The sequence below is a fragment of the Microtus ochrogaster genome, linkage group LG4 (assembly GCF_000317375.1).
Source record: "Microtus ochrogaster isolate Prairie Vole_2 linkage group LG4, MicOch1.0, whole genome shotgun sequence".
Classification (NCBI taxonomy): Eukaryota; Metazoa; Chordata; class Mammalia; order Rodentia; family Cricetidae; genus Microtus; species Microtus ochrogaster.
This window is the reverse complement of record NC_022030.1, coordinates 64,385,846-64,412,106: the sequence shown is the minus strand read 5'-3', so window position 1 is coordinate 64,412,106 and position 26,261 is coordinate 64,385,846. Positions and strand designations below refer to the sequence as shown.

General features: G+C 48.4%; 1 protein-coding gene across 2 annotated transcripts in view; it reads right to left on the bottom strand.

The window, feature by feature from the left end:
• Positions 1–26,261, bottom strand: part of Ngef (neuronal guanine nucleotide exchange factor) — a 99,859-nt gene that overhangs the window by 36,684 nt on the left and 36,914 nt on the right. Inside the window, exons 1-2 of one of the 2 annotated variants that reach the window (XM_005361735.2) lie at positions 2,479–2,690; positions 1,630–1,772 (exon numbers count right to left, since the gene is read on the bottom strand). In XM_005361735.2, the coding sequence (XP_005361792.1) occupies positions 1,630–1,772; positions 2,479–2,585 (250 nt within the window). In that variant the 5' untranslated portion in view covers positions 2,586–2,690. Of the gene's footprint in view, positions 1–1,629; positions 1,773–2,478; positions 2,691–26,261 lie in introns of those variants that run through there. The other variant, XM_005361734.2, reaches the window with a different exon arrangement.

Below are 26,261 nucleotides of genomic sequence, written 5' to 3'. Positions count from 1 at the left end.
AATTCTAATTTCCACATAAATGGAACAGGTTTATCTCATACAACCCTTGTCCTCAATGCACGGTGAATGCCTTGTGGTTTGGTTTGTTGTTTCCTATCTGTGCCTCCGGTAAGTATCCCCTTGGGTGTTAACTGTCCCTGTCAGGGCTCAGACTGACATGATCTGCAGGCAGAGCAGAAAGGCTTCACCCCCGTCTCTTACTGAAATGGTCTGTACTGGGTTGGCCATGTTCTGTTAGGGGGGAACCCCCAGTTCTCCTGACCAAAGTACCCCACCCCACCATTCAAAATCTCTCTTCCTGAAGAGAAAGCATTTTTTCCTTCAAAGCTTTCAAGCCTACTTGTAAAGGGCAAGCTCTTCACTTATTATTTAACACATAAAGTCTACGTGCCAAGCACCCTGTTCAGTGCCCGAGACAACGCACAAACACGCTCGCATTCCTGGCACCCTCCGCCAGACTGGTAGAGAACCACAGAGATAAAACCAGGGTTGGTGTGGTTTTACCCTCAGGCAACAGTGTCTCTAGCCTCCTGCTCCCTCCTCCCAGGGCCCTGGTAGGAAGCTTTGAGCACAAAAGAGCAGCAGCCTCCCTAAGAAGTCTTCCTACAGCTGGGTTTGCTCCACATCCTTCCTGGAGACCTCCCAGGGTTTGGCAATGGAAGATAATCATTACATTTCATATATATGATATATATTGAGTATGAATATATTCAAACTATAAAGTCTGTATTTAAGAGAATAGACTGTTGATGGCTTTGAGAACATCCCAGACTATTTTCAAAGCGGCTAGCATCATTTTCTGATTAACGAGAACCATTCACAGGTGACCCTGGTGGTAACAGAAGAACCAGTAACATTGCTACTACATTTTTTTTTTTCAAGTGCAAACACTTCAGCTCTTGGGACACCTCAATTCTCTGAGCACTCCCAGGGCTCCCTCTTATCTCTGAGGAGTAGGACCCCCAAAAGTGCTGTTCCCTTAGGTCCATCCTGGGCAACCTTCTGGAAAGAGTCTCTTCGTCTTCTGGGAGCCAGTGGTATCCCCGCCTCTATCATTTCCCCTCGTGCAAAGAGGGCACCGCCAGCCTGGCTCTTCCCAGAGCTCCTGAGTACAACTTCAACTCATGACCACCTTTCCAGGTCCTCCCAGAACCTTCCTGATGCGGCCAAGAAAGGCTCCATTCTCTCTCTTCAGCCAGGCTACTCCATTCCCTGACTGGGAGCAGAAGAGACCAGAAACAGCGTTTTCTGCTGGAAAGGGCTGGACCAAGAGTGTTCTCCAAGAGACACCAGGATCAAAACCACTGCTTCAGCCCAGCGTCTCAAGCTTCTAACCTTAGCACTCAAGCTCTTGAGGCAGGGGCCCTGCTGAAGGTCCAGGCTAGCCTGAGCTGCTGAGTAAATTCCAGGCCAGTCAGGGCTGCCGTGTGAAACAGTCTCACAAATAAAGCGCAATCCCCGGCTAAATTAACCCAGTGGTGCAGCACTAATAAAACACAGCAGATCTGCCTAGGAAACCATTAGAACAACTCGTGTCAAAAGCCGCATGCCTGCCCGGCAACCAGGGACGCCCAGAATCCCCCAGACTCTCATGGCCCAAACGAGCTGCTGCCGGCCCGGGACTCTCACCTATTTGTTCAATAAGGTTTCTCCAGGAGTCGGCGGGAATGGGATGGATCATCTGCAGGGCCTCAGTGAGCGTGGTGGGGCTGTCGGTGAGGGCCGGGCACTCCTCGGGCGTGGTCCCATTTCCAGGGGTGGAGGATGACTCGCTGTAAGAGAGGGAGGAGAACGAGGGCCGTTTATTTTCAAGCAACGACACACCTTGGCTAGATCGCAAGAGGGGACTCTCCGTGGGCACAAGCGGTTGCCGGCCAGGGGTACTGCCTTGCGCGCGTCTAAGTCGAGGGGGCCACAGTGGCCGCCACGTGTCCGGGGCCGGACGAGCCCTACAAACCCTTTTTGTCACTATACCAGGGTGCGACGGGGTGATTCACTCCCACACCAGTCCGCCCAAGCCTTCATGTTTTTCGAGCTCGCGGGCAGGCATCGGAAACTTGGCGAACCCTGGCCGTTCTGCAGCGCGGAAGGCCGCCCCAACGGGTCCTGCCAGCGGCTGCCACCCTAAGCCCTTCTCCGTCGCGCGCCCCCTGGTCCCACTTGGGGCTCTGATCCTCCACTCCCAGAGACTCGGAGCGCAGAGAAGGGCGCAGGGCAGGATACGCGCGCTCTGGGCGTCCAGGGAGAGGATCCAGGAGGCCGCCCCACGCAGGGACTGGGTGCTAGTAACCTAGACCAGGACGCATTGCTCTTCTTGGGGAATGAAGGTCCGACGGGTTAGAGTTAGTGGGGGACAGCAGAAGTCCCGGGGCTAGGAACCCGAATAGGCCATAGGGGTCCGTGAACATCGCCCGGGACGCGAGTGGGAGGAAGTACGCAGGGAAGGCGTGCGGGGGCCGGGATGCTACCGGTCCTCACCTGCCGGGCAGGTGTCCCGCCGCCGAGTCGCGCGTGTCGCTCTCCGAGGTGGAGCTGTCGTGGTCCACGGCGCAGGCGGCGCTGAAGGCTGCAGCCAGCAGCTCCATGGGGACAGGCGAAGGGACAGGCGTAGAGGCCGATGGGGGGCCACGCGGGGGGCCCAGGACCCGGCCGGAGGCAACACGCGGGCTCCGGAGAGAGGTCGCAGCGCGCGCGGCTTGAGCCGGAGCTGCCGCCGCCGCAGCTGCCGCCACTGTCGAGCGCTCCCGCGGACGAGAACGCGCCTGGAGGCTCCCAGAGTTGCCACGGCAACGGGGGAGGCGGGCCGGGCGCGCGCGGCGGGGGCGAGGCCAGCGGCGGCGGGGTGGGGGCGCTGGGGCCTGATGCACCCGGACCAGGGGGCGGTGACTCCCCACATGGACCGGAGCCCCGCGGCGCCTGCCTCCCCCGCGGCCTCTGGGTGCCGGGAGACGCGGGGACAGAGGGACTGTGAGCTGCTTCCTCCAGTCTCCCACTCTTACCCTACCGGTGGGCCGGTTGCGGCAGCTCAGCCCGGGTTCCTGGAAGGACCCTCGGTCCCATCCCTTGGCAAGATCTGCGCCTTGCCCACAGCGGGGACCCTTGGCAGTTAGTTCCCATTATAGCTGAGTCTCTTGGATCTCGTCTCTGTCACTCGGCCTAGAGAATGTATACCCTCTAATCCCAGTTGGAGGAGAAACAGTGCTGCTCCCTGCGCTCCTGCTCTTGACCCTCACGGTGTGTGTGGGGGCTAGAGGGGGACCCCAGTGCAGATGTTTCTCTTGAATGAATCTGTCTGCTGGAGCAATCTCTCCCAGCGACCCCAGAGGATGGCAGACCGTAATTAAAGAGAAAGACCCAAGTTCCCTGAAACCGCTAGTAGGATTTCCTGCCCCTTGGTCTTTGAGCTCTGCTCCTACTGTTTGTTAGCGCAGATAAGTGAGAGAAGTAGGTGAGTAGCGTAGCACAAGCTCAGCTCCACTCAGAGGCAAGGGGAGCGTGGGCCAAGGCACGCAGCTCTTCCATCAGAGCATCCATCCCGCTGCCAGGTCTGGTGTGACGTGGGAATATCTGGAGGGCCTGCTGCCTGGTTCCCTTAGCGGGAGGCCAGCCTACTCCTCTTGGTCGGTGTCCAGAGGACAGCTGCGTTTCTTTGTCTGAAGCAGCTGTAGCCAGTTCTGTAGGTACCTGGGAGTGAGGGTGGGGTCCAATTTTCCTATGCACGGCTTTACGGAACCGGTTCCTGGGGGTTTGGGGCAACCATGCTAATGGTTGTTTTGCCCTCTTTTATGTGTGTATTTTGCCTGACTGCATATATGTGACCAACATGTTTGCCTGGTGCACTTGGAGATTACAAAAGGGCATTGGATTCCCTGGAACTGGAATTACAGATGATTTTGAGCCACCATGTAGAGCCTGGGAACCCAGCCCTGGGTCCTCTGCCAGAGTAACAGGTGCTCTTAACCACTGAGTTGCTCCAGCCCCAAGTTTGGCTCACTCTTGGATGATAAGACCGGAGGCAGGGCTGGACAGGCAAGAGAAGCAGGGAAGTTTAAGTGAGGGGAGGGCTATTTTGCTGGGGGAGGATGTTTAATTTTGATTGTCATTTGACACAGCCTAGCACCAGCAGACAGAAGTCTGAAAGAGGGGTTAATTGCTCAGCTATGTCTGTGGAGGGATGGTCTTGTTAGGTTAACAGAAGTGGGAAATCCCAGTCTGCCTTTGGCTGTGCCATTCCCTGTTTGGGTCACGGACTGTGTAAGAGTGGAAACAAACAAACAAAAAACAAACCTAAGCTAAGTGGTCCAAGCACGCACACCTCCTTGTCTCTCTGCTGTTAACCTTGGGTGTGATGTGACTAGCTGCTTCAAGTTCCTGCCTTGACCTGAGTCAGATAAACCCTTTCTCTCCTCGGTTACTCTTGGTCTGAGTGTTCCAGCACAGCAACAAAAAATGAAGGCTCGGCAGGAGGGCTCTGCTTTTCCCAGGTTGCAGGAGGCCAGAAGTCCCGTCTCTCCCTGACTCAGTGAAGGGGATTAGAGGTGGCATGAAACCCCCTGAATCCTGAAGCTGCAACTCATCCCTAGTTCCCTGTGATACAAGGTTCTCTCAAGGCCTTATGGGAGTTGAGAGACAACCTCGGGGCCTTTTTCCCCAGCCCTGTACCTGCTTTCGTGTTTGCCTCCTGACACTGCTCACCCAGCCTCTTCCTTCTGCAGTTCTATTTGCTCCATGGCCGATCCCATCACTTCTATCCCAGGCTCTGCTCTGGCTGCCATGAACCATCAGAGATGGGGCAGCTTCTGCACAGCGCGAGTCTTTTACAGCTCTGGAGGCTGATGTCTGAGGTTGGGAACTGCAGAGCTCTGCTTTCTCACTGCATTCTGGCAGAGAGGGAGGGAGGGTGCTCTCCAGGGTTGGGTTGGCCCATTTATGAGGGACCCACCCCCATGTGATAGCTTCCCAAAGGCCACATGTCCTAATAGCACCATATTATGGAGATTATTTCAACACGTGAATTTGGAGATAGTCTCCCACTGGAGCCTCCCACCCCGGATTTATTTCCACATACTTAAACTGCATTTCATTCATTCAAATAATACAACCGTCCTAACTTCTTGCAGTAACAGCCCTAAAGTCTCATCAAAATCAAGTGTGGTGGGCAGGATAATTCCATGGTATAGTTCAAGAACCTGGGTCGGATGCCCATTCCCCAGGAAAAAGAAAAACCAACAATAACAAGTTAACTATGGTTCAGACCCAAGGTCTGGTTTAGCTTCAGGTAACATTTCTCGCCAGTTGTGAACATCCAAAATCAAACATGAAAATGCCCTTCTAAATATAGTATTTGAACAGGTGGGTGTTGGGGGGCTGTGGACCCCCAGACCCTGAATTTCTTGTAAACAACTTGCTTGCAGCTGCTCTGAGCAGAACAACTTGTTTTCCTATGTTTGCAGCTGCTCAGAGCACGAGACAGGGGAGCGGTGTTTAGTGGCTGCAGCTGAAAGATCGGATCACGAGAGCTGGGGCGTGGCCAGAGCACTATATAAGCTGCCCCTGAACACAATATAGTTGGCATTCTTGTTTCAAGGATGACTTGTGTCTCTGTCTGTGCCCGTGTGGTCATTGTGTGTTTAAATCTCCAGGCCCCTTTCCCGGCTCGCGAACGTCCCGTAGTGCAGGCGCCACACTACGGGCCTAATACCATAGTTCACATAGTAGCACGGACGGACGTTACAGGTGGGAATTTATGTCCCAGTTCTAGAAGGGAGGAATAAGATTGAAGAAAGAGGTGACGGGTCCCAAGGAAGAATCCTGGTGTGATGATCCATCTTCGTTGTCACCTTGACTAGGTCTAGAATCATCATGGACACACACCTTTGGGCATACCTAAGAGGGCTTCCAGAAATGGAGACCCCCCATGAGAGTGGTTAGCACCATCAATGGACTGAGGTCCCAGGCTCAGGGAAAAGAAAAAGCTAGGTGAGCAGTTTCATTCATCTTTGTGTTTCCAGCCTGTGGGATACAATGTGGCCAACGGCTTCATTCTCCTGTGGCTACCACAATGGACGGCACCTTTCCAGCCTGTGGGATACAATGTGGCCAACGGCTTCATTCTCCTGTGGCTACCACAATGGACGGCACCTTTCCAGCCTGTGGGATACAATGTGGCCAACGGCTTCATTCTCCTGTCGCTACCACAATGGACAGTACCCTCCAACTGTGAGGCAAAATAGAGTAGAACCTTCCTTCCTGAAGTTGTATCTGCTGGGAAATTCTGTTTTGGATGCAAGAGCGGCAGCTAAAACACCTGCTCAAGCAAATTCCATGTGGCTTGGGCACGGATCTCTCTGGATTGTGGCTCTGCCTTGCGCATCCCTGGAGAGGTGGTCCGGTCCTCCCTTGAGATCACCTAGTGGGCAATGTTGCCTTGCTGCTCGTTGGGTTGGTTCATGCTGCAGCTCTCTATGGTCTGCACTGAGGCCCCACCAGGGTTTGCAATGTCCAGGCCACAACTCTATCTGTGGTCCTTAAAGGTGAGAGTAGACCAGTGGTTCTCAACCTCCCTAATACTGCAGCCCTTTAATACAGTTCCTTATGTGTGGTGACCCCAACCACAAAATTGTTCATTGCTATTCCATAACTGTAAATTTGCTACGGTTATAAGTTGTAATGTAAATATCTGATCACAGAACATCTGACCCAAAGGGGTTGCGCCCCACAGGTTGAGAAACCCTGGAGTAGAGGCAGCTCTGCCCCAGCCTGGACTCTCTGTTCTGTCACTAGCCCAGGGTCAGCCTGAGAGCTAGCCTTGACTCCTGTGCCTTCTAGCACACGCTAAGGTCTTACTAAGCTCCATAGATCTGCCCAAACCCCTCAGGGCAATCTTTTTCCTTGGTATCTGAACTTTCCTCTCAGGATTTTTTGGGCCTTGCTGTCTGCCTGCCTAACTCCAGGTCCAGCAAGAGACCTGTCTCAAAGGAATGAAGCAGAAGAAAGTGATACAGCTGGACCCCCGATGTCTTCCTTTGGCCCCCGTGTACAGGTGCACATGAGGCATGATTGCTCCCCCATATACATACAATGCACGCACATCCCACGTATTCATTGCCTCCTGACACTGCTCACCCAGCCTCTTCCTTCTGCAGTTCTATTTGCTCCATGGCCGATCCCATCACTTCTATCCCAGGCTCTGCTCTGGCTGCCATGAACCATCAGAGATGGGGCAGCTTCTGCACAGCGCGAGTCATTTTATACATACATACATAAAAATGCTTTTAAACAACCTTTCCTCCATTAATTAGTCTTCCCCCTCTGCCATTGGAGCTCTGTGACCAGAAGGCAAAGCCCAGCCCCCTCCTGCAGTCCGAGCCTCCCAGTGTCCCCAGCTCTCCAGGTAGAAGGATACATCCCCTCCCCCTGCCCAGGTTTTGACCTGTGCTTACTTTCCTAGGCTTTTAAGAACCGTTACCTCTTCTAGGACCTTGCTGCCTTGGTGATACCTTCCATCTGGAAAGCTGTCCCCACCCAGCCCCCTTCCCTTCATCCCCAGTGGCGGCCGCTTGACACTGGGATGCTCTGTGAACCAGGCATTCCTGGGAAGAGCAGAGCCCGCTGGTTTGCATGGCTCTGATGTGGCACGAAATGGAAGCTGTCACCTTCGCACTCTCCCGCACCGAAGAATAAAAACCCAAAAATACCACGGCGAAATTACATACATTAACATGAATATAATAAAATCTTCCAGTTGAAAAATAAGCTAAAAATATGCTCCTAATTATAAAATCAGTTTAGAGACTCACTGAGTTCTGAGACATGTAACCTTAAGCTAAATTCCCCATGTTCTAATTCCCATCATATTTAGGGCTTATTAGGCAGGCTATTATTAAAATCTCTGCTTCCCTGACATTTTTCTCTGAATCATTCAGAAAGCAAAATGCTAGGAGATATTTCTACCTGGCTGACACACAGTAGGCTCTCTATACACATGTAAGAATAATTTAATGTTGTTTTTTTAAAACAGTATTTTTTCTGGCAGTTTGTCTAAGAATTATTTATGTTTTCTTTTAGGTCACAAGTATTGGCCTTTTCTTTGTATGGCAAACACCAGTCTTTAGGTATCTTTGTTTATGCTTCCTGAGCCTTAGGTCCCGTAGGTGCCTCATGGTACGTTAGGAAGCAGATTGTGATGGCTAGTGTCCTAACTGTCAATGTGACAGTCTGGAATCCTCTGAGAGGAAAATCCTCAACTGAGGAATGGCCTCCAACAGGGAGATTGTATTGATTATGAATTGATGTGGGAGGGCCCAGCCCACTGTGGTCAGTAGGGTTTCTCAGGCAGGTGGTTCTGGTTCTTAGAAACTAGTTAAGTATGAGGCAGGGAAGGAGCCAGAGAGCCAGCAAGCCAGCTAGGAAGCAGCGTTCCTTCATGGATTCTTGCCATCAGTGATGGATCATTACTTGGATGTGTAAATAATAATAAATAATAATGATAATAATAATAATAATAATAATAACAATAGAATCCTCCCTCCCTCGAGTTGCCTTTGTTGGGAGTTTTATCACAGCAACTGAGATGAAACTAGAGCAGTTAGATTAACTCTTAACTCAACCCAGCTGAGAATCACCCAGAATGAGCATCTTAAGAAGGGATGGTCTAGATGGGTTTGGCCTGTGGGCACGTCTTGGGGGGCAGGGTTGATTGACTAATTGGTGTGGGGTGAGCCAGCTTGAAAGTGGATGCACTACTCTTTGGTTTGGACCTTGAGTTGTATAAAAGTAGAGAAAGCTGGCTGAGGGCTGAGCTTGGTGGGTTCCTTTGCTCTTGGCTGTGGATGTGCTGTGGCCAGCTGTTTCAAGCTGCTGATGCTCACACATTCCCACAGTGACGGACCATGAATGAACCCCTTCTCCCCTAAGTTGTTCTTTGTCAGAGTGTTTAGCATGGCAACAGAAAGGTAACTATGTCACACATCACAGTCCACATGACTTTTGTGGATAAGGAACCACAGTTTACTTTTCTAAATAGGAGAATAAGCCCAGAGTCCTTTGCATGCTAAGCAAGCAAGCCCTGTACCCCTGACCTATGCTCCAGGTCTTGAAGACACAACTTTCTACATACACATTCTATTTTCAGAATCACATTGTATGCTGTTGGGCTAGCCTATCTCATAGGAAAAATTCCTTATGTGTGTGTGTGTGCTTGTGTTTATATAAAAGATAAAGATATATTTTTAAATATAAATGTATTCCTCTGTGGTAGGTTGAATGTTAATTGGCCTCCATAATCCCATACAGAGTGGGTATGACCCTGTTGGAAGAAGTGTGCCACTGTGGGGGCGGGCTTTGAGGTTTCCTATGCTCAGGATACCACCAGTGTCTCAGTCAACTTCCTGTTGCCTGTAAGATTTAGGACTCTCAGCTACTCCTCCAGCACCACATCTGCCTGCATGCTGCCATGACCCCACCATGATAATGGACTGAACCTCTAAAATAGTAAGCTTCCCCTCAATTAAATGTTTTCGTCATAAAAGTTGCTGGGGTCATAGTGTCTCTTTACAGCAACAGAAACCCTAAGACATTTTCAGTATACATTGCAAACCTCAAAACTCCCAAGAGCGTTTGTCTGTATCCTTCATCTATAAGCACAATTGCTTATTTCTGTTGCTTCATGGGATAGCCTGTATGTTTGAGATTGTCATGTGTCACAGAAATGGTCTAAACAAAATCCAGGTTCTGTGGAGAGAATTCAATGTACCTCAAAAGAGGTCTGGCCTTTGCCTGACTCTTCTGGGAAGTGAATGCTGAGCTGTGGGAGGGCGTGGCTAAAGAGTATGTTTGCTTACTTGGGGGCTTTGGAGCACAAGGTATGGGTTCAGACTTCAGAGCTGAAGATCAAGATCAGCTGAGTAGCTATCAAGTTCCCATATTCCCTCCCTACTCAAAAACTTAACACTGAGGCTCAGGTGGGTCCTCTGGTTGGCTGTTCTCTTTTGTATGCACATTGCCATTCTGTGCCCAAGAAAGTACTGTCCCAGGGTTCGTGGGAGAAGAGAAGACCTTGGGTGTTTATCTCTGTGTGGAAGTCCCTTGGCTTCACCCTGCTCACCTCATCCGTCTGTTGATTTGAATGTCCTTTCCTGGTAGCCACTACAGTGGGGGTTTAATAGCCATCGGTGGAGTCTATGAGTCCTCCCAGCAGATTATTCAAGCTGAGGGTGGCCTCACAGACCCCCGATAGGCTTGTAATTATCCCTCAGTTTGTACTAAATCACGGCAGCCGCGGTTCCTCCCAGCCTCCCCTGCTGCTCTTTCCTCTCCTTCCACCAGCCACCAGGTGGGTTTCCCCCAGCTCGCTCATCCCACACACCTGTTACCTCAGTGCCTTCCTGGCAATTCACTGTGTGCTGGTGTTAATGCCCAGGGAGGCTAAGGGCAGTGGGGTAATGTCTGACAGCTCCCATAGCTGGGCCCTTATCTGTGTTAGTACCTCTGTCACCCCTGAACATCTTGGGTATCATTGTGAGCTGCGACTATGCCACTTATCTCTGCAACCCCAGCCTCCTGCACATCTGAGGGAGACGTCAGTAAATACAAGGAACACCATTAGGCGTGAGCTGTAGAGCCTGGCTTTAGATGTTCCTCTGTGGCGCAGCAGCAGTGATGCTTGCATCGCATCTTGGGTATCTTTGTCCAAAGGCTCCCTCAGTTGACTTTCCTGGGAGGGAGTTAGCAGCTCCTGCAATGACAGCCCCCGGCTAAAAGGAGGTAGACCCACATTGCTGGGGGAGCTCTGCAAGCTACTTTCCAGAACACGATAGAAAGTGACATGGGTATTGTCGCCTGGTGGGAGAATGCATAATTCGCTGAGATGGAGATGGTGTTACCAGAAAGATTTACATAGTACAGGAAAATATGCTTGGGTCTGCTGTAGAGTAGTATCTTAACTGGGCAAAGACGTGTTACATTTGTTTACGCGGCAGAATATTACTTTCACTGTGTACAGGTGTGTTACTTTCATTTATGGCTGCAACTGTTTAACGATGTAAAAATGCGTGTTTAATTATGTAAAGATGTGTTGCATCTACTTCACCTTGCCTGTCTAAGGCTCCTGATTGGTCTAATAGGGAGTTGAACTGCCAATAGCTAGGCAGAGAAAGGATAGGTAGGGCTGCCAGGCAGAGAGAATAAATAGGAGGAGAAATATAGACTCAAGAAGGAAAAAGGAGCCAGGCGGTGGTGGCGCACGCCTTTAATCCCAGCACTTGGGAGGCAGAGGCAGGCGGATCTCTGTGAGTCCGAGACCAGCCTGGTCTACAGAGCTAGTTCCAGGACAGGCTCCAAAGCCACAGAGAAACCCTGTCTCGAAAAACCAAAAAAAAAAAAGAAAGAAAGAGGAGAGAACGAGAGACACACCTGGGACAATGAGCCAGGCATCCACCAGCTGGACAGACACAGAGAAGCAGTAAAGTAAGCCATACAGAAGGAAGGAAGGTAATAAGTCCGGAGGCAAAGGTAGATAAAAAGAAACAGGCTAATTTAAGTTTAAAAAGCTAGCCAGAAACATGCCCAAGCTAGGATAAGCATTCAAAACTAATAATAATAAGTCTCCATGCCATGCTATCAGAGCTGGTTGGTGACGCAAAAGAAAAAGCCTGGTACATGGGTCTCTGGGTCTCCAACTTGCTATGTAGTCAAGGAGGACCTTGAATTCCCAATCCTCCTGCCTCCACACTCCAAATATTGGGATCACAGGTGTGTACCACCACATTTGAGTTTTATTTTGGGCTGTGATTTAAGCCCAGCGCGTCATGCTCGCTAAGCAAGCCCTGTATATACTGAGCTACACTCTACCATATAAGACATGAAAGAAAAACTGTGTATCCATAAAGTAAACTTGAAAGGATGGCATGTAGTTAAGAAAATTAATCATTAGGAAAGAAAATTAATCATTAGGAAAGAAAATTAATCATTAGGAATCATAACTGAATTTTAGAAAATGGGCCATAAGCTCTGTCTGGGGTAGTTTTTAATTTCGTTTGGAAACAACCACCTTGCCCTTACTGTCCTGTTGGCCTTGGCTTATTATCAGTGGCTGCCTAAGGGCTGAGGATCTCGCAGAAAGATTAATATGGTTTTGAAGGAGATGAGCCGTGTTAGAGACACAGGGAGGTGTCCATCAAAATGCCCAGTCCCAGGTCCTCGCCTGTCTGTCATGAGGCTTAGAAAATGGTTTTCTTTCCTGGAATTCAAAGCTTTGTAGACAGATGTTTAAAAAAATAAAGTGTGACAGCTCAAAAAAAAAAAAATCAGAAACCCAACAAGGGGTTTTAAAATGCAGAGCAGGTGGTTGCTCAGGCTGCATGAAGACCCAGAAAGGTCCGGCCCCTGAGAGGGTGGGAGTGTGAACTGGCCTAGCTTTTCCAAGGGCAGCCTGGTAACTGTGTGCTGCAAATCTGTGATTGTTCCTGCTCTCCAGAGAAGACAATCTACTTCTAGGAATATATCCAGAGAACTATTATGTCTGTGCAGAGAGAAATCGCTGCAAGGATGCACTATTTATAACTGCAGCACTTAGAGCCATGTAAATATCCAGTTACTGAAGATTAACTGTGTGTGCACGTGTGTATGCATGTGCTTGCACGAGCCCATCCAAGTGTGTGAAAGCCAGAAGTCGGACAGGTGTCTTCCTGAATGCTATCTCTTCTCTCTCTCTCTCTCTCTCTCTCTCTCTCTCTCTCTCTCTCTCTCTCTCTCTGTCTCTCTGACAGTCTCTTTGAACCTGGAACTTGAGGATTAGGCTGCACTGGACGGTGAGCAAGGGCAAGGGATCCTCTTGTCTGCTCAGTGCTGCCGAGGTCAGCTTTTCCCGTGACTGCTGAGGATCAGAACCCACATCCCATGCCCGTGTAGCAAGCACTTTACCCACTGTCCTCTGCCCCAGTTGACTTTAAATAGTGACATATTTCTCCTATGGGATACTGAACTGCTAGAATGCTTTTTAGAATAATATTTAAGAATCTGAAAATATGCCATGTAGCTTAATACATTATATGGATGCCTATATGATTTTATAGTTTGAAAGCAAATATTATGACATCTGGCTTGGTTTAATTTTTGCTTTCAGAGATAGGCTCATACTCTGTTGCCCGTACTGGCCTGGAATTCACTATGTAGTACAGGCTGGACTTGAACTTGGGGTTTTTCTGCTTCAACCCCCAAGTGCTAAATTATAAGCACACACCACTACATCCAATTTGTTTTGCTTATAAGTCAATTTTTAAGCATGGAATTTTAAGTTTTTGAGTTAAAGGACTGATGGAGAGGCCAAGGGGATGTCTCAGTGGGTAAGCGCACTTCCTGCAGGAGCCTAAAGACAGAGTATGAACGGTGAAGGAGAGGATCTGCTCCCCACTAGTGCTGTGGCATGTGGCCCTGCCCCCGCACGTGACATGTTTCACACATGTGATAATAAAGAAATAGCTGGGGGCGGGGGAGGGGCGAGCTACAAGAACAATTACCAAAAGTATTGTACTGTACTTGTAGCAGGCTGGCTGGTTCTGCGGAAACTTTCTTCTTTGTACTCGTGTGTTTAATTTTTTTTTCTACAATAAATGTGTCACTTACATAATAAGGGGGAAAGTTACTTTAAAAACAACATCAATCTTTTGATGTGCATAAATTTAGAGCCCGAGTTGAAAGTGCGCTGTAACTATGGGAGATCACGATGAACTGGGAAAGGGTGGGGCTGCTTCTGCAGTCTCTCAATTTACCTGGGAAAAATATCTCAATCTGTCACGCCCATCAATCTCTGGGGGGAGGGGAATCCTTCAGTTTCCAGAGAATCTTGAAGTCAAAGTTGACCGTGCTATTTCCTGGCACCGTTAGCATTAAGGCACTTACCAGATATTCTGATCTGTCCGTTAAAAAAAAAAATAGTCTCTTTTCCAAAAATTGCCCTTTTCTTTCCAAAAATTATGGTGTAGGCGTTGTAATCAGAATGCTGCTTCCATTTCAGCCAGAGCTGTAGTTATGGGCACTCACTACCTCTCGTTGGAGGTGGGATCCTCCAGCACCCCTGGCTCAGCTCCATGCCTCCCACTTGGCAGATACCTCCCCTCTTAGAAAGACCCTGTCTCCTGCTTAAGAGGCAGAGCTGGGGGCCTCTTAGGGTCTGCTCTCCCTTGATTCGAGAGTTGATTTGCTGGCCTACTGCACTGTGCTTAGAGAGGAAGAATGGCCGGACTGGCTCTGTTTCCTTCCTGGGCTTCCAGGCAGGGTGTCTGGCACACTTCTGAGGTTCCTTGATTGAAACAAACCGGGAGGGAGGCTGTGGGGGAACACGACCCTCCTAGCACCCTTCAGCAAAACACAACCGCAAATGCCATCAAAGCCATTTTCTTCTCACCTATTCATATAAATCTCTCTTTCCAGCTCCCTTGAAAGAAGAGTCCCCTTAGCTAACACGCTATTATTTTCCAGGAACAAGGTCTGTTTGCCAGCAAGAGCTGTTACTCCACTCCTGTTTTCCTCCCTGCTGCCTGTTCGTGCCTTCCTGGGTCTGACCAGTGGCTGCCGCTTTTTGTACTTTTAAAGTCATGCCTCATTTTTTCCATGCAGCATGTTACATTTTTTTCCTGTTTCTAAAATGCTGTTCAGCCCTTGGAGTGGCTTTGATTTGTCACAGTGAGTGGGCTCTCCTGGCCTGGCCCCTCTCTCTGCTTAGCTCAGGCTAAAACGATGACCCATAGAGGGCTCCTTTTCCCTTCCTTTTTTTGTGGGGGTCTTAGAGGAGGGTCCTTGACTTGGGAGCAGCACAGGCTTCCAAATGGAATTGAAATTTGTTCCCGAGGAAGGGACCTCAGTTGTCAGTAGCTATTGTCCTCTAATAAGTGATGGGTTCTTCCCAGGAGACGGGCAAGTCTGCTCCATGGGTGTGAGTCAGAAAAATGACAGCATAGAATGGAAAATTCCCTTCCCTGGAAGAGCACCTTGGAGCATGCCTGTCCCTTCTCCAGCCAAGCCCTGGATCCAGCCACACCCCATGCTCCTTGTGTGTGGCCATCACTCCAGTCTCTTAAAGATAGAACAATATGAATTTTCTTCATTAAAATCTATTGTGACTATAAAAACATAAGTCAGAGAAGTATGCAATGACACATGCTTCTGTTGGGTGGATGAAATCATTCCAGCCCCTATGGAGGGGAATCAAGCAAAAACTTCTAGACGCATGCTTGCATGCGAGCAGCAATTCTAGTCTAGAATGTGCTCTAGAATATGGAACAAGAAACGCACAAAGTTAGTTAATTGTGGCATCATTTCTCAGAGCTCTCTGTTGGAAACAACCTGTGTCCCCACCAAAGAAGACTGGCTGGACACATTGCAATAGCTTTAAACCAGTCAGTGAGATGCAGCTGTAGGAATAAGCTTGAGAGAGGGGACACCAAACTCATGATGTCCAGGGTTGAACTGAAGAAGCAAGGTTGGAAGGAGTGTGCAGCTGCTATTGCAACGGAACGGAGACAGAAGATAGTAAATGGCAAGATGGTTCAGTAGTAAACGCACTTGCTGACAAGCCTAAGGACCTGAGTTCAATTCCCAGACCCACATTGTGGAAGGCGATAACTGAGCCATGCATGTTATCCCTCTGACCTCCACATGCACACTGTGACATATGCATGTACACACACATAAGCAAATGTTGACAACACCTTTTAGACATGTATATCTTCATTGACTCCCCCAAAAGGTATAACTAATAAGACAGAGCAGGGACAGGGACTAAGATTTTCCCGAGTATACTTTTTGACTTGCAAGTATTTTGAATATTCACACAGAGAGGGAGGGAGGGAAGGAGGGAAGGAAGGAGGGAGGAAGGAAGGAAGGGAGCAGGTGAGGGAGAGACTTGGTTACATCTCAAATCACAATCCCAGCTGGGCCATCAGCATTTGTGTAGAGCCAGGCATTGGCTTTACTACGGAGCGAAACATGGTGGACCTCCACCTATGTGTGGAACCTCCTTATTCTTAGGAGCTGCACAACAGGTATTTCAGGGTGAAGATTTGAGAGTCTTGTTCACTTTCACACAACTCAGGAAACAGAGAATGGAGATAGAACCTAAATATGCAAGGGGCTGCCATCTTTTGAGTCTGAACTGAGAACACACAGGAGTTCAATGTGCCATGTTTAATCCCCTCCCTCCCTTTCTTCCTTCAGAACTGGGGGTTATATTCAGGGTTTCATATACAATATATGGGTAGTCTTCTGTGGTCCTCTGCTGAGCTAACAGCCCTAAACTTTTTTTGCCACTATTTATTTTGAGACAGGGTTTCTCTAAGTTATCCAGTCTGGCCGTGAACTTGCTTGTAGCCTGCTTAGGCCTTGAATTCATGATATGAGATTGCAGGTCTGTACTACCAGACCCATTCTTCTTAAAACTCTTCTTTATAAAGTCTGGAGAAGCTTGGCATAGTGACTGAAGAGCCCTAGCAGGCCTGAGCATGGCAAACATGGCACGGACATGTTTTACCCTTCACTCTTCCCTCTCCCTTCCTAAAAATTGTTAGATTAACCTTTCTAAAGCTAGCCCCCAAAGACCATTCCCTTATTGGCCCACTGACTCAACCCTGAGAATAAACACCGAGGTCCAACAACCAAAATCATTATTTGGCTAATATGTCCAACCAGGATTTTACCAACTCGCCATAGCACAGACACACACACCCCTTTTCTCTTTAAAAACCCACTTCTGCAGAAACCGCTTGCTATTGCCGCCACCACCACCACCACTACATTTGCAGGCTCCCCTCCACCCTACTTGCCCCTCTAGGGTAATAAATCTCCTTTATGCTGAGAATTTGGTGTCTGGGTGTGCCCTGGACCAACTCCAAGAGGGTTGCCTTCCTTTACAGTGATATATTTCTGTAATCTGAGCATTTAGAAATCATAAGTTTGAAGTCAGACTGAGCTACATAGTTGACACCCTGTGACAAAAATAGACCAATAGGGGCCACCGAGCATGCTCAGTGAGTAAAGGGGCTTACTGCCAGCCTGATATCTTGAGTTCGATCTCTAGATACATGTACACATGCATGCATACACACATACAAATAAAATATAACATTTTTGAAAAGGTCAAGGAAGGGCACCAAGTGTGGCTCAGTGGGTTCCATTCCATCACCCCAAAAATCAAATTTGGAGGTTGGAGGTGTGATGTAGAGGCCCCATTTTTAGGTGCGGTGATTTGAGGGGTGAAGATGCTAAGTCTAGACAGTACAGGGATGAGGGGTGAAGATGCTGAGTCTAGACAGTACAGGGATGAGGGGTGGAGAGCTTTGCCAGTTCCCCAGTATAACTCAGGAACTCTGGGTACCAGTGCCAGCTGCAACGTGGGCCTCTCAAAGTGGGGCTCTCTGTCTCCTTGAGTCCCTGCTATGTCTGCAGTGTCCTACAAAGATAGGATCACATTGGCTGCTCAAGGAGAAACTGGAGCATCTCAGGGCTGAGCCTCCACATCTGGCTTCTTTTAGTTGAAGATTAGGAGCAGTTTTTATTGTGTTTCTATGTTCAGATGTCAGGGAAGTCAAGTCAGTTTGTACTCAGTCACTAGTGTCTCCTCGGTGCTCTTTCCAATATCAGAGATTTGTTTCTGAAGTGTCAATTTTCTCAACGAAACCAATGTCTTTTTCTTTTATTTGTGAGTTGGCTTTTAAGTGGCTTTGTAGTCTGGCGAATAATCTTTTCATGCCTTTTTCTGCTTCCAAGTTTTGGATGTTTATGGTTTTTCTAATGGGTTTGTAAACACAGCGTTGTTTCCATGAATATTTTACATATATTTTTAACATGACCCATTTCCATGAAAGGAACTAGCATCTAAGGGTATGTGAATCAAGATAGCAAAGAGGGCCAGGGATGGTGGCCCATGGCTGTCCTGCCAGCACTTGGGAGGCTGAGGCAGGCACATCACAAGGTCAGGGCCAGCCTGGGCTTCCTAGTCAATCCAGTCTAGCCTGAGCTGCACAGGAAGGCATTTTCTCAGACAAACAAACAAACAAGGAGAAGGCAGTGCTGGGAGCTGCTGTGTGCTGAGCATGGGCTGAGGGACAGCGATGAAACACCTGTCCTTCATGACTCCCGCTCTTCCTGAAGGTGAAGATTGGGGAGAAGCGAGCCTCACGAGAGTCTTGTGGTCCAGCCCTTGCCTCTGTGCTGGCAGGACAGATGAGTTCCAGAGAGCTCTGCAAACCTCGGCGGTCCAGAGGCTAGGGCTGGGGGAGGGAACTCACATCCTCCCTGCCTCTCTTCCAGACTCAGAGATCATGTGACCTGCAACTGTTGCTATGAAGCCTAGACCTTGTCTGTCACCTCAGCCTCTTTTTCATGAATATGTGATTAACTCCACAAGCTTCAGAGAAACAAAAAAGGGGCAACAGCTGATGGATTTGTATTGCTAGTTGCTCGGGGATGAAGTTATTATTAATCAAATGGCCATCATCCATCCCCTGTGAAGCCCCAGCAGAAGGCCAGGCTCCAAGGCCCATGTGTGACTATGGCTGACGTCAGAGACCCGCAATACAGTAGGCCCTAAGAATCCGATTCGGAGAGAGCTGATGGTTCTACCAGGTCCTTCAGGAAAGGTCTCTAAAGAATTTGCTTTGTGGACGCTCCTGTCAGTGCCCTGGCAAATGCTTTTGAAAAGTCATTGGATCAATCACATGTTTGAATTTATCTGCATCTATTTTCTTGGTTTAAGAACCATCTTTGTTGATTATGGGAATGGAAGAACGAATAATGCTTCTTTTTTAATTTGAAGGTGGCAGAGTTCAATATGGGCGTCTTGATTCGGGTTCCTGGGAGAGCCAGGCATAAGACAGTAAGGCAAGTTCCCAGAAGCCCATGAGGGTGTTGAAGCAGGCATGGGGATAAGGAAGAAGCCAAGCTTCTTGCATGCCTGGTCTCAGCTGCCCCGAGGGGAACACAGACTCCCTTTCAGAGTTCATCCCTGCCTGCTTTGAAGATGTCGGCAGCAAGCTAGTTCCTCTCTAAGGGCTGTAAGGAACCGGGCCAGGAAGGTCAGCTGCAGGGATCCCATTGACAGGGACCAGGAGAAAGTGGTCTCTGAGAGACACAGTGCCGGAATTCTACCCAGCATCATTGGCATGTAAGGAATTACCTTCTATTTCTCACTTCTAGAAAATGCTACCCTTATATTGCTTATTGGTTGCCATGTAAAAATAGCCCAAAGACTTACATTTACTCTTTCCATTAGCTTGTACGGACAATGAAGCTGGTGGTTTTGGGCTGGTGGTTCAAGCTTGTAGGCAATCGCTGGCTGGGTCTGCAGGCTCATCTTCCAAGTTCATGGCTCCTGCCACTGGCAGGAAGTCTCTGCCACCTCAGCCTTCCTCACCACCAAGCAAGCTAGCAAGCCCTGCCCTGGACTGCCATGGGAGCACACACATTGCCTTGCTGTGCTGGCCAGGGTTGATAGATTTCAGACCTTTCTATCAGAACAGTGACTAAGCTCCATCTACTCTTGGGTGTGAATACTGGGCTGGGAGGGGCTTGGGGGCCAACCTGAGGTGGGCTTCTGTATGATTCTTGAGTTTTGGCCAGAAAAGTAACAAAGGCAATAGAGTTAACACTCCCAGGGGCGGTCTGTCTCTTTACCTGGCTTGGAGGAGGTGTGAACTTTGCTGCCAGGTCCCTCCTGGGGTCGGTCCTCTGCTACTTGATGATCTGTCTTGAGTGAGTCCCATCTCATTTATCTCTCATGCACAATTAGCTCTCTCCAGGCCAGGGCAAGGCAGGTTTTCTAGCACACACGTGACTTCGTAACCTGGCAAGGGTTTGATCCTGGCAGTCATTACACTGGGTCAAAATAGAGCCTGCTATTATTCTGCACCGCAGAGTCGAGGTCTTAATTTAGAGGTTCGACGATGGCATGACGGGCGGCGTCGGGATCCAGCACTGACGGCACCAATTACCCGAGTCAGAGAGAGACGAACGAAAGCAGGAGAGTTTCTGTCTCCTCCCAGGGCTCAGGGTGCAGGCTGAACTCTGGAACCTCCAGGATGCCAAGGACCACGTTTGGTGCTCCTTTTGGTCTCTACAGCACTTCCCCGACTCTCTAACGCATGATGGCAATCCCGAGACGTTGTTCCAGGGTGAAGGAAGGAATTCTCCCATAGGTTCTTGCGCAGGAAGAATGAGGCTCTTAATGCACTGCTGCAGCCAGCGCAACGGAGAAGTCTTGAGTGGCAGTGTTTCACGAGTTTCTCTCCACAGGCCCAGGCACAAGCTAGAAATGCAGCTCCTTGTCCACACTTCCACAAGAGGAGACGGCTTGCGGGAGAGAGCAAATGGTCGGGTCTGTATATGTAGCCCAGATGTTTGATGAGGCATGGGAAGAGAATCCGAGTTCTCCAAGATGCAGGCTATGAAGCCTTGAAGGATAGCAGGGCTCTGGCGGGGGGGAGGGGGTGTGCAGAGGTGATGAGGTGTGGCTGAAACCTCAGAATTGCTTGCCTGGTGGTTAGGGCAGATCTTTAAAAATATGGGTAGTAGCTGGTCAGGGTGGTGCACACCTTCAGTCCCAGATAAAAGCAAGCAGACACCTACTAGTTCAAGGCCAGCCTGGTCTACTTAGGGAGTTACAGATAAACCAAGGCTACACAGTGAGATCCTATTTTAAGCTGTAAACCAAACCAACAGTAAGTAGTGCTGACAGGTGACTTAGGTGCTTGCTGAGCAAGCATGAGGACTTGAGTTCAAACCTCCAGACCTCCCCTAAAAGAGCTGGGTATGCCAACACACGCCTAGAATCCCAGTGCTGGGGAGACAGTGACAGGAGGATTTCCGGAGTCTAGCTGAGTCAGTCAGCTCCACTTCAATGAGAGACGATAGAGAGAGATTAGGGAAGATGATACAGATATGAATAATTTGCAATGGTATGGATCTTGGTTTACTGATATAAATTTAAGGTCAGTTTTGTTATATGTATAATTTCTAATCTTGATTAAGGTATTGTGTTTGTGTAGCTCATTTAAAAATGTAATGTATAATTAAGAAATATAGGTTAATAGGTAATCATCTATAATAGTCAAGCTTGTAGTCATGTTAGTTAGATTTTTCTAGATGTATAGAGATATGTTTCAGTTAGATAGGTATTATTCCAATCTTTCAGAGACCTTCAGAATATGGCATTTAAAATGTTTAAAAATTTAGGACTTTTCATGACAATGAGACACATTTGCTCCTAGCAGCACCAAACTACTTCAAGAAGAAGATGGGCATTGAAGAGGCTCCTTATGGTTAGCCATTTGGGCAAGAAACTGCTCTTGCCTGGACTGCTTCACTGGACTTGCAGAACCCACAGAGAAATAACTGCTGAACTTGCCTAAAGGTGAGACAATCCCTCAGGGTTCTTGCTTCATGAAAGAGTCTACTAGACTTTCTGCAGGACACAGAAGAAAATGACTGATAAACTGCCAATATAGGCAAATCTGTCTTTGAAATGTCCTGCTTTATGAAAAAGTCTGCTGGATACTATGGGCCTGTAGGCTAAATATGGATGCCCCAATGGTACAAAAGAACTTTGGGTGACTGTCCAGGTACTGAGATGTCTCTGTCAATTCTAGAATTTTGGAATTTGCTTACAATAAACTTCCTGTTTACTTAGGTAATATTATATCCTTCTGGAGTCTTTGATGGAGTTGAAAAATAAATATAGTTTTCCTTAGTTATGATAAAAGATAAAATAGATATAAATATTATAACTGTAATTCTTGCTTGATAACTGTTTTGTTATATATAATTTTACTATGTCAAAGTTAAAGCCTTCCTTTTTGTTTAAAAGGAAAAGGGGAAGTGGTATAGGAGGTCCTTCTGTCTTTGCATTGCTTTCATTAGTTAATCAATGAAGAAACTGCTTTGGCCCTTCTACTCTTTACCCTCACAAGACCACCTCCCGGCTCAAGCTTTTCTTTTTTGAAGGGGAATCTTGCATAGCTGAGGTCAGCTTCCTTCCAACACACTATAAAGTCAGTCAAGGATGACCTTGAACTCTAGCCTACCCCTCCACCTCTGGAGTGCTAAGATTGCAGGGTTGCTCCAGCAGGCCCAGTTTATGCAGTATTTTTCTTGCTAGACAAATTCTCTACCACTGAGCTTCTAGCAGACCTGTACAGTTATTACTAAATGGTGGAATAAGTAAGCCTGGGTTCTCCAGCCTTTCCCATTAGAGTCGCTGCTGTTCTCGACCCCTGTCTGTTCACCTATCATGCCTGACTTAAAGCAGAGACAGTCAGAGAGCCTCATTCACCCTCAGGGTCACATCTCAGAGATGTGTTTGACGTTCTGAAGAGGACAAGCTTGTCTCTTCAACATCAGGAAGAGGGGGGAAGATTAGAAATTCTGTAAAGAAGACACAGCTGTCAAAGGCTTGTGATCTGTAAGATGGAAGTCACAGACTGTCTAAAAATAGGAAGATGCTCAGAGGTGACACCCAGCCTCCCCGGATACTGCACAGCCGAGGGCCTGGAATCTTCTGAAGCTCTGGTCCCTTCACTGAAGGCCACAGAATGGGGCAGTCTATCTGGACACCTGGCGTGGAGAAGACTGATTTGTGTGCCCCTTGCTGGGCACGTTGTCTTCACCTCAGCTGGCAGTAGAAGCATGGGCTATTGGGCAGAGGCCAGGACGTCCTGTATGCTGGATAGTTTGTTAGCTTGACACACACTAAATTCATCTGAAAGGCGGGAACCTCAATTTAAAAAAAAATGCCATCATAAGATCTGGCTGTGAGCAAGCCTGTATGTAGGACATTTCCTTAGAGATTTGTAGGTGGTGCCATCCCTAGACTGGTGGTCCTGGGTTCTATGAGAAAGCAGGCTGAGCAAGTCAGTGAGCAGCTTCCCACCATGGCTTCTGCATCAGCTCCTGCCTCAGGTTTCTGTTCTGTTTGAGTTCTTGCCCTGACTTCTCTTGCTGAACAAGTGATGTGGACGTGCAAGCCAGATAGCCCTTTCCTCTCCGCAGGGCTTTTGGTCATGGTGTTTTTTTTTTTTCCACAGAAAAACACCAAGACACCCTGTTACTCAGAATGCTGCACCCCTATGGCAGCCACTTGGCCATTGCATGGGTGTATCTCTGAGAATCCAGGGGTGGAGGGCTCCAGGTCCCGGACTCTGTAGGAGAGTGCATGTGTACAGGAATCATGTGCAAGACCCATGAGGTGGGAACAGAACCTGGCCTGGCCTACCTTCGGGCTTATATAGTCAGCGCCCTCTGGGTGGCCTTGGGTGGGCTTGGTGGACAGTAAGACTGTAAGAACTGATGGCTCTCCCAAGCTCCTGGAAACATCAGATATGGCCTCAAGGATCTGGGATCCGGGCCACTTCTCTGAAGATCATCCCTTTTCCTTTTTAAGTTGGTTTTGTTTTCTTTTTAAAATAAGATCCAGGATGTAGCATGTAGTTCAGTGCCCTGAGCTTGCACCAGGTCCTGAGTTCTAGCCCAGCATGACCATAAACAAATAAACAACATTTTAAAAATCTTTCAAATATGAACATAATTTTTAAAAAAAATCCTTTTTATTATGGAAAATTTAAAACGCACTCGAATAGACAGAAGAGTATGAGGAACTCCTCAAGCCTGCACTCCAAGCCCCAGCAGTTCTCAGCTCAGGGCCCCGTGTTTTATCTCTACTCTCCGCCCACTCCCTCCTCGGCCTGGATTATTTTGGAGCAAATCCTGGACATCATCTTGCCACAGCCAAAATATTCCAGACTGTCTCTCCAAAAGATGCAAAGATTTACACATGGCCGAAGAATAACTCTCGTGCCGTGAGACTGTCCGAGGAAATAAGCAATCATTTCCCAGCGTCGTGAGACATTTGACCTGCGTCCAAAATTTCTCATCTTTGAATGGTTGAAGCCCCACCCCCGACTCCCAACGTTCCCCGCAGCCCCACCTCTGGGTCCGCAGTGTGTTGGCTGAAAAAGGGAATTTTGAAAGAGTTTCTACGTTGCAATTGGTTAATACTACTTCTCTCGTCTCTTGGGGCTTGTTTACACTTCTGTTGTATTTTATTTTAAGAAACTTTCTTACTGTAAGGCTCTCTTGTAGCAACAACCCAAACAAGCACCAATGAACAGGCTGTCCCCTCCCCCCACCCCGGAACTGTTTGTGCCATTTGTGTGTTTCCATGGAAACACAGTTTCAAATATGGAACCTGGTCCCTGCCCAGCTTCAGCAATTCACACTCATGATGGCACACTTGAGCCTTTGGTGTGGCGCCGGAGAGTTCACGGCCGTGGCCATGTTGGAGATAGTCACTGGTGCTTAATAACCTCTCCACCTAGTTAAGTTATATAAACAATAGGCCATCGCTGGGAGCTGGCAGGCAGGATGGGACTCTTAGCTGGTTTAGCAGCTGGTCTGGGGGTCTCCAGTGATGCGGTTTTATGAGTTGTCACCCATGCTGGGGACAGGATTTGCTGTGATGCTCTTGTGTTCTTGCAAGCAACCCCTACCCTTGCTCCTGTAGGAAACCCCAGTAAACTCATTGGATCACCACCCCGGACTTGGCAGAGTCATTTCTTTGGTACGCCTTTGCCCTCTGTACCTCAGAAGACTAGAAACACACTCTCCTGGAAAGGCTGCACAGATTCTAATTCTGATGTGCTGTGATTATCTCAGCAAACAGAAGCACCTCCCAGCGCCCCTCTAGAAAGCGGGGTGCTCTGCCGTGTCGGTGCCTCTCACCTGCCACCTCGCTCAGCACCATTGTAACTCCCACTGCTCTATGGTGCATGGAAGAGTGCTGGGAAAACACGCTCAGGTAAGCTGCAGACAATTCTAGAACCTGGAGGATAGGTACTAACCATGACAACGTGATGCATGTCCATTCTGAAGACCCCAGCCCTCTAGTCTGCAGACTCTGGTTCCTCCTGTTTCTACCTCCATCTCTGACTTTTCACCTTGTACACACTGCCGTCAGTGTTCTCTTATGTGAGGCCCAGGACCTAACTGGTGAGACCAAGGGTTGCCTGACTCTCCTTGATTTTCTTTTTTCTTTCTTTTTTCTTTTTTTTTTTTAAAAAAGATACCCTGCAGGCTTGCCTGCAAGCCATATTATTTTTTAAATATTTATTTATTTACTTATTTGTTATGTATACAATATTCTGTTTTGCTTGTATGCCTGCAGGCCAGAAGAGGGCACCAGACCTCATTGCAGATGGTTGTGAACCACCATGTGGTTGCTGGGAATTGAACTCAGGACCTTTGGAAGAGCAGGCAATGCTCTTAACCACTGAGCCATCTCTCCAGCCCCCTCTTTTTTCTTTCTTAAAAGATCATTTTTGTGTCTGTGTGAATATATATCATGTGTGTAGGTACTTGTAGATGCAGGAATAGGTCATCAGATATACTTTGGAGCTATAGTTATAGGCAGTGGTATGCCACCGTTTGTAGTGGCTTGAAACCGAACCATATCTTTACTACTGAGATATCTCTCTAGCCCCTCACCTTAGGTCTTGCAGATGCAGGTCCCACTGAGTGTGAATGGCCCATTAGTCTTGCCCTCCCTTCCTTTAGCTATCATCAGAGAGGTAGATACCTGACCCAAAGGTGGCCAACCAAATTCTTCCCCTTCACGGGTCTTTCTTCTCTAAGAAACATGAAAGAAGTTCTCATTGGCTGTGGAGGGCACAGTGAAAGGTCACGTTGGCATGGCTGCTCTTTCGATTATGGGCAAACAGGTAGAAGAAGCTGGGCAGAAACAGATGACAAAAAAAAGCAGGGAGGAAGAACCCCAGAGAAACTGATCAAGTGTTTCTGGCTCCTGCCACTGTTACAGCTCCTGTGAAGATAGGCTCATTTCTTAGATTCTTTGGAATTTCAGGAGTTTTCTATAATTAATCGATTGAGCAAGTGAATAGGCTTCTGATCTCAACAGAAGCAGCCTGTGCTGGGGAATGAAACATGGATGCCTACTGTGGCTACCTCCATTCAACTTTCCCATCAACGACTGCCTCGCTAGTGCTGTATGGCAGGAAAAACAGGAGCCCCGGAGGTTGAAAAGGAAGAAACAAGAGCTCCCAAGGTCCCAATGAAGAGCAGAAGGAGGGAGAACATGAGCAAAGAAGCCGGGACCACGAGGGGTGCACCCACCCACTGAGACAGTGGAGCTGATCTATTGGGAGCTCACCAAGGCCAGCTGGACTGTGACTGAAAAAGCATGGGATAAAACTGGACTCTCTGAA